This window comes from Melospiza melodia, chromosome Z (genome assembly GCF_035770615.1).
Source record: "Melospiza melodia melodia isolate bMelMel2 chromosome Z, bMelMel2.pri, whole genome shotgun sequence".
Taxonomy (NCBI): Eukaryota; Metazoa; Chordata; class Aves; order Passeriformes; family Passerellidae; genus Melospiza; species Melospiza melodia.
The window spans coordinates 7,958,958-7,967,396 of record NC_086226.1 but is presented as its reverse complement, the minus strand read 5'-3'; the positions used below and the strand labels follow the sequence as shown (position 1 = coordinate 7,967,396).

At 46.3% G+C, this 8,439-nt stretch overlaps 1 protein-coding gene across 3 annotated transcripts in view; it reads right to left on the bottom strand.

The window, feature by feature from the left end:
• Positions 1-999: 999 nt before the first annotated feature.
• UBAP1 (ubiquitin associated protein 1) overlaps positions 1,000-8,439 on the bottom strand; it is a 33,982-nt gene continuing 26,542 nt past the window's right edge. For 2 of the 3 annotated variants that reach the window (XM_063181376.1, XM_063181375.1), the window contains exons 5-8: positions 6,683-6,721; positions 6,032-6,229; positions 4,592-4,693; positions 1,000-3,161 (exon numbers count right to left, since the gene is read on the bottom strand). In XM_063181376.1, coding sequence (XP_063037446.1) covers positions 3,021-3,161; positions 4,592-4,693; positions 6,032-6,229; positions 6,683-6,721 — 480 coding nt within the window. In that variant the 3' untranslated portion in view covers positions 1,000-3,020. The remainder of the gene's footprint in view (positions 3,162-4,591; positions 4,694-6,031; positions 6,230-6,682; positions 6,722-8,439) is intronic. The other variant, XM_063181377.1, reaches the window with a different exon arrangement.

Sequence of the window (8,439 nt, the reverse complement as noted above, 5' to 3'; positions counted from 1 at the left end):
TAATTGACTGCAGAAGATTAAGTGGGGCTGGAAATCTGTACAGGAATTTTCACAGGGCTTGTTGGTGTGGAGAGTTTCAGGAGCCCTGACCCACAGCTGGACTGACCCTTCCTGGCCTGGAGAGCAGCCACAGAACGCTGTCAGCACGGGCTCTGTGCTCCAGATCCGCAGCAGGAGCCACAAGGCCAGGCAAGAAAAGCCCTGGGGCACTGGGGCAGCCCGACTGCAGGATCAGGAGCCCTCGGCTGCCATGGGGTGAAGGGTGGCCCTGCAGCACCAGAGCCATCTCCAGGCTGCTGCTGCCCAGAACCAGCAGAAGGCAGCCCAAAGATGCTCTCGTTGAAAGCACAACCACCAGTTCAGGCACTGCCTCTACACTTCTCACCAGCCTTCCCACCCAGGCATACAGACCGCAGACAGAACCTCTGACAAAGGCACAGCAGGGACATAAATCAGTGTGACCTGACAGCCTAAGGAAAAGCTCCCAAGTCGTGAGTGTGACCGGGGATGCAGCCAATCTTCTCACCAGCCAGCAGCAGGGCAGAGCCCAGCCTTGCTCCAGGCAGCAGGACCTCCCCCAGCCACGATGAACTGTGCCTGGACAGTACCAGATTAACAAGTGCTGCACAGCACCCTGAACATTGAACTCTGGTCACACAGGCTCTCTTGTTACACATTCATTCAGCAGTTCCTCTTGTCTAAGCCACCCCCTTAACCCCTCACTCTGGTATTTTCTTCTCTGAGATGCCAACATAGCAATACCCTTCATGCCTTCAGCCACCCAAGGATTTAAATCCAGAAACATCACTGCCAAAGCAAGAGTGGTGTCACCAGGGTAGACTTGGTGGGGCACAGTTCTCTGAAATAAGACCTTGCATCTTCACAGCTGCCACTTCCCATCTTCACCTCCCCGAGAGCTCAAAAAGCAGTGATTCTTCTGTGGGGTTAAAAGCCAGACCTTGGAGGGAAACTGTGAAAAAAAAACAACCCACACACTAATACAATCAGAGATTATTTTATTTATTATTTCAGAGGTTTGAACTAAATAGCTGTTTCTTTGCTGGCAAAGACTTCTTGCCCCTTCCAGACTGTCTGGTATCAGATGGGGACTTGCTGGGGTAGCAATTCTGAGAAAACCAGAACGAGCAACACAACCGAATGCTCTCAGCAGTGATGGCAAAGCAGTCTGAATTTTGTTTTCAACATTTTCCAAATAATCAGGAACCCCATTTCCTGACTTCACTGTTGCACTTCTCACCTGGGAAGGAAGAAAAGCTGGGCACTACCTGCACTCACAGAGGCAGCAGCTGCTGTCCTGCCAGCTGCTCAATGTCCTTCTTAGACAATCTTTATTTCAGCTCCACCACTAGAAAATGGTGAAGGTCAACACTATGGGGTACGTGCAAGGCAACCTGCCCTGCTCCTCCTCATCATCCCTGTCCACAGCTCCTAGATCCTTGCCAGCAGATCCCCATTTTGCATCATTTTAAGTAAACATTTAATTCACACAGCTGGGCACCCCACAGAATTCCATGCGTGCCCACTGGGCCCAAATTGGATGTTTTGGTCATAGAGAGTTAACAGCATAATGGAGACAAACGCCATCCCCTTTGGAGTCCTGATGAGCTGAAACCTCCTACTGAAAAACGTACACTGGTGCAATGGGCTGAGACATTTTGCCCTCCAGCAGCCCGATGCTCCAGTTCCAGGCTCTAATGTGAGTTTGGATCCCTAGGCCAGGGTTTTGCCACAAAACAGAAATAAGCCACAGAGAAGCAAAGCACCTTCTACCACTGCAGCTGCAGCCCAGAGACCTCTGGTGTTCACCCAACAGTGCTCACACATGCCCACAGGAGCTGGCAGCACCTGGGCGGGCAGGATCCAGCAAGGTCCCCGTCTGCTGAAGCCAAAGAGCATGAGAGATGGGAACCATGACACTGGGAGTTATATTGCAGGGTTTTATTAGTTGTTCTTCTGCAAAATCAAAATATTTAGCAAATTAGAGATTCCTCAAGACTGCTGATATTTCATGTATTTAGAACTTGATCAATGTACAATGTAACACTTTGAACTATCAAAAACAACCCCAAACCTGATTTGTAGTACTAGATATTATGTAATTCTATAGCAGTGTGAAAAATGGAACTAATGCAGTGAGTATATTTGTTTTAAAGAAAGTGCTTGAAAGAAATCTCCTGCATCACACTGTGTATTATTTAAATCAAAAAGATTAACTGACTTTCTAGCAGGGCATTGTCTTAAATATCCTACAAGCCTGGGGGATTTAAAATACTGAGCCCCAGCTCTCTGCCTTCAGGTTCAAGAACCAACACAAGTTGCAGGTCTGGGTTGAGTTCACAGCTTACCTGCTTCAAGGGAACCTACCACTCAGCACTGGACACTCGTGTCTGGCAAAAGTGTTGGATGCATGGGTAAAAAACAAAAACCAAGAGGACAAAAAAAACCAAGGTTCTCTCTTTATGCATAGTGACAGTTTCTGAACCAGTGTTTTACTAAGTTACAGACTAACTTTCAACCAAAAAATAAAATTCCATTGCACTAAAGGTCAAATTTAACCAGGTAATCTGGACTGTGACACAGTCAAGTAATTCAGTACAAGCAGACAAGACACCATGAAAGCAGCTTCAAAGAACCAAAGCATCCTAGTTTCAGAACCAACTTAATATTCTTCTGTCCAACTCCAGTGCAACAATGAAGGGGGAACCACTCCACCTCTACCTATGTACAATTTCCAGTCGAGGCTGGGCAGTCTCAACTTTCCGTGGCCAAGCTGGAAAAAGGAAACTTAGGAAAGGACACTTTAAAATTTAATTTAAGAATGAAAGCTGGCCCTCAGTGGAAAGAGAAATGCTGGAGTGATGCACGCAGGCAGGCTTGCTCAGACACTCTCCCTTGTATGCAAAAAGCTGGACTCCTTCAGCTGAGAGCAAGTCACACTGGATGTGAAAGTGGTGGGGCTGCTCCTGCTTGTTGCACGCCAAGAATCCAGGAATGTGTCTTCAGCTGGCTCCTGCACGGGCCATTAGATCTTCCAAAGCATTGTGTTGGTCGTTGTTGTGTAATAATAAGACCTCCTTAATGTCTTTGAGTTCAAAGCCCATTTCTTTAAATTGACTCATTAACTGGAGAAGTTCTGTGATCTGAAAGACAGACAACCTGTTATTTGCAAGAGAAAAGCAGATGGCTCAGTCCTTTGTGGAGGTTTGGCACAGACCTGTCTTCAGCACCTGAGCATGCCATGATTGTGGACTCCTCCTCCACAAGCACAGCCCATTCCAGCTTTGTTGGGATAAAGCCTGCTCACACAGAGCCACCAGAGCTCTGGGCACAGCAGCCTACAGGGACCTTCAGTCCCCTGTTTGCCATCCTTCACTTCCAAAACCCTCTTCAACCAGGGCACCACAGCTCAGTCTGCCATGGTGTGTCTCTGTCTCTCTTAGAAGTTAATTTATCAACCTGGCCCAGCACGGGATCCCAAAAATGCTGATTAATGGCATCCAGCTGCCCCATCCAGCAGCTCCTGCTGCACTTGATTTTTTTTAAAGTTACTTGGAATTCAGGAACAGTGCAGTAGTCCTTGCTATCAACTGGCTTCTCAGATCTAGGGCAAACTTGGGGGATTAACACAAACCCCACTGTGTACATACAATATTTCCAACATCAACCCTGAATTCTCCCTGAGCTTTGAAAAATAAAACAGCAAGAAGTGAGTCAGCTGATCACTTTTATGAACCCTCTGCCATTTACAGTGCATCTGAGCCACTACATGAGAAGGAAAAATCCCAAACAAGCAAGCAGGTTGAAATGGGCAATCAGGAGATTAGCAATTTCCAATTCTGGGGCTGAGCCAATAGCAAATGGGTTTCTCAAACTCAGTTACTTTCCATCCTTGCACTGCTATTGCTCTGTTTATAAGATTATCACTCATCCAAAGGGGCAGGAAGGCATGTATCTATTTTTGAGGGAGCGGGGTTGCACCTCTAAAGACTTCATGTAATAACTTGTCACACAATAGGATGGCAGACTTAAAAAGATCCTCCTGTCCTCTGCCCTTGCTACTTGCTCCTGCTGTACCTGTAGTGCTGGTAAAGCAGCCAGACAATGAACCAGACCCCAACACCAACACATGCATTTTCTAGCTTCTTCCAGAGCAAGCCCTAACCCAATTTGCTGAGCAGATGCACTTGCACAAGGGAGAAAATTCATGGCCAGGGCAGGCTGGCAAGGTTTGAAAGACAATTTGCAGCTGCTGAAGTTAACTGTATCTGTACCAAGCACCTGGCCCACAAGATAACTCTGGGTATTCAAAATTATACGACCACAATAAGCAGGGTCTTAAAAAAATCCTGCCCCCATAAAAATGGATGCAAATGAGACTAATAGAATAGCACAGAGAAATTCTAATGCTTTAACATTTTTAGCTTTATCAACACAAAAATGTCCTTTGGCAGTTAGTTTTGGAAACAAGGCAGCATTACCATGAAAGCCAGAATTACACCAGCCAAAGGAATTGCTGCTGGAATTCCCTCTCACAGCATTTTTTCTATTCCTGCACACATTGCACCCTCACCTTCTCTTCTGAACACTGGTGCATTTCCAAAGCTGCTTCAACAAGAAGTGGATCGAAGCCCTTCTCACAAAGCTGTCCATGTGCAAACAGGTAATCCAAAACCTGTGGGGAATGAAGAAAAACTGTGTTTGCAGAGAGGCACTTGCAGCAGGCAGCTGAAAGTCACCTTGGTACACGCAGAGGGGTTGAGCATCATTCTACCCAGCACTTCACCAAGAACAGAGACACAGTCCTTCCTAGCAGAGTTGAGACACTCCTTATAAAAGAGCTTGTGCAGAGAAAGCAGACAAACCCTTCTGTCCTGCTGAGTTCTCTGACCATCCCCTCAGTTCTAGTCAAAGCAGCCTCAGAAGTGTATCTTTAGCCCTCTGATGGCAAAGTAGAAGTTTCATTGTGCTTTTTATACAAGTTTTAAAAATGCAACTGTAGGTCCAGCAGTCAGGACATGTCTACTTTTAGCTTCCTCTCAGACAGCCACAAGAGCTGATGCAATCTGAGAGCAGTCAGCCTTTGAAGATCAGCTCAGCATATCGGCAAGTGAGCTGCAAATCCCAGCTCACGCACACAGAAACTGCTGCCAAATTTCTTATCCATCGTCAGCTTTAAGGGGAAGGGTCAGGTAGGCAATGCTAGGTATGTGAAAGAACAGTGCTTGCAAGTAGAGCAGGATTTAAAATCGCCCTCCTAAGGGACCTTTTTTTCCACTTGATAGCTCAGTTCACTCCAGCGCACAGCTTAAGCCACTCTCCATGTGCAGGGAGAGAGCCAGCAGATCAGTCCCACAAGCAGGAGTCCCTGGGACATGTTCTGTGCAGCATACAGCCTGCTGAGGGCCAGCACAGGAGGTTGGGCCATCCTCTCCCACTTTGAAGTGCTTGTTTGAAGTAGATCCAAGAGCCACGCTGTGCCCAGCAGCGCTTTGTGCCCAGTGACCTGGTTTGAGCAGACACTGGAGGCAGCGCTCGAGCAGGAAGGAGCAGCACCAGGGCACACAAATCGGTCAGTGGGGCCTTGCAGGAGTCTGTCAGAGCTGCCTTAGGCCTGCAGGGGCCAACCTCTCCACAAGGAGAGATGCCAGCATTGTAAACCCTCATGCTCAGAACAAGGGAGGTTGGCTGCATTTCTGTCACATGGCTCTTAACACAGCACAGAGCCATGCTAAGCTTCCTTTGGATGTGTTTGTGGCTCTTGGGGAGACCCAGAATCTCTCCCCCCAGTTTCACATAGAGCAAAGGGCCCATCCCAAACTCAGCATGGCTCCAACCCAGCACCACAGCTGTGGCTGACTCTAGCACTCTCACCAGAAATAAGCACAAGCTTTAGATTGCAACCTCCTATTGGAGTAACAGTATTTCCCCTACCCACTCTGCAGACCCAAGACAGCTTCCCAGGAGAACCAGCATCCAACCAAGCATTTCTTTGCACTGCACGAGCTCTTACCTGATCTATGTTCTGTCCCTTCTTCTTCATGGCTTTCAGGACGTTCTCAGGCGAGTAGCCCATGTTGACCACAGTCTCCACACAGTGCCTCTCGCTGGGGGAGAGGCTCTGCTGCAGCTCGGCCGTGAGACCGCCTGGCCACTTCGTGCAGCTGCTGCTATTGGGCACTTTAGACACTGCAAAGTTTTGGTGTGTTACCTAAGGGGGAAAACCCAGAGGCTGAGGTGATGGCCATCTCCTGCATCCCCACATCCTGTTTCTGCCTAGTGCTGGAATCAGGATACCTCATGTAATTAATTCAAAAGGTTTTCTAGAGTGCCCTTGGGAAGTTACACACTGTGAGGAGGAAACCAAGTAGCCTGATTCCCACCATACTCTTTTAACCCTCAAAGCAACAATCAACAACCCACATTCTCCACAATAAACCCTCTCCTACTGGTGTGACCAAAGCCTTTGAACACCCAAGCCCTGCAAACAGTGAAGGCTGGGATACAGCCAAACCCTGCACCTCAAAGGAAGCACAGATTGCTTCCTTCACCTCAGGTTTACTCATGACCTATGGTTTTCTGTACTCAAAGGAACACCACTTACCAAGATTACCATAAACATGATCCAATGCAAGCAAGCCCACAGGTGTATTTGGAAACTTACCATAGGGTTTTCTGTTTCCTGGTAGTCTGGATGTACCTGCTGGACAACACACAAATAAAACAAGTATAAACATCATGTACTGGTCAGCAGAATTTGCCACAGCTGGGCAAGGAAGATTTTATAGAAGATTCTACCACAGGATGGGAGACTTTAGGGTCTGATCAGGCTTCTACATACAAGATGCTGACATTACCCATTGCCTGCAACTATAGAATCATCCTCATCATACTGATCATTCCTCCTCTCAGCACTCTACAAATGGATTATACTCCAAGAAGGATGTGTGTACCCCCACAATAATTACAAAACTGTTTATTCTGTCACTGTAACAGCTGCTTGTTCACACAGCCCCAGTTCAGCTCCTCACCAAGTCTGCATTGGCTGAATAACAGTGATAATTTTGAAGTCATTGCCTAAAACTTTCTCTGGACTTTTTGACTATGTGAAGGGGTCAGAGAAAAATACACCTCTTTACTATTCCCAAAGCACAGAACTCCACACACCACACAGAAACTATGTGTGACACTGGCTCAAAAGAACATGTGAGTTTTCTGCCCAGCACTTGTCCCACTCCCAGCACACCAGCAGGGCTGGGTCATGTTCCCTGCTGCTCACCTGCTCTGCTTCTGCAGAACCACCCCACCACTTTGTAAACCTTGGCCAAGTTAACAGCAGTGCAAAGCCAGGCCTTGGCCCCACAGAAGCTGTACGTTTCAGTTCAATACATTCAGAACTCCTGCATTTTGAACAGTTAGAACAGACTGCAAGAAATCACTGCAGTTTTTAGCGTTTCTTAATGCTTATTATGCCAGCACAGATTGATTGAAAGGTTGTCCACATCCTTCAGAAAGGCCTTCTTAATGTCCAAACTGAACAACAAAAAACCCTCTGCAGAAGACCAATTCTGAAAAGATCCACTAGGACTTTGACAATCTCCATTTATTTATTCCCAAAGACCCCAAACCACCACCAAGGAGGTTTTGTTCTGCATTCCCAAACATCTTCCAGGGTAAGGATTTCTCTTCTAGAAAACCAACCCTGAAACATCATATTCATTCTAATGCACTAGGGTATCCAAGAACCTATTCTCATGGTGTGTTTTTCAGACACATCCTCTCTCCAGAGACTTTTTCAAGGGCAAAAAGCACTGGAATGTAGGATACATTGAAAAAGGAAAAATAGCTCTGAAGTCAGCTAGTGGGTTATCAACAGAAGGATGATGCTTTGTTATTGACACTGCAGCCAGGAAAACCAAAACTGTTTCTGATACCAGAGATTCAACAGTCTGGGAAAGCCAACTCCTCCTACACAATCTACTTGAGTTTAATTTCAATCTCCTGTCTTCATTAGTCATTTCTACCTCTGCTAAAGCTGCAAAAATCAACATGCTGAGATTCAAGAAAAAGTGAAAGTGAGGAGAGGGGACCACCACAGAACCTATGCAGCCTCAGAGAAACTATAGATTTCTTTCCACCCAAAGATTCCTAGATCCAATTCAGTGGTAAAGCAAAAACCCCCATGGTAACTGCAAATTCAAAGTTACAATTTCTAACCTTGTGAGGGAAAAAAAAAATCACTATGGAATACATTTGGATATGAGCCTTCTGCTCCCAGCCACGGAGATGACTGTGATTTTGTTCTAGTGTTTTCATACTCTGGGGATTTTTGTTACATTTAATTAAATTCTTTTGTTGCATTTACTTAAATTTCTTGCATATAAGCCATCATTTTTCAGTGGAATTATACTATGGAAACAT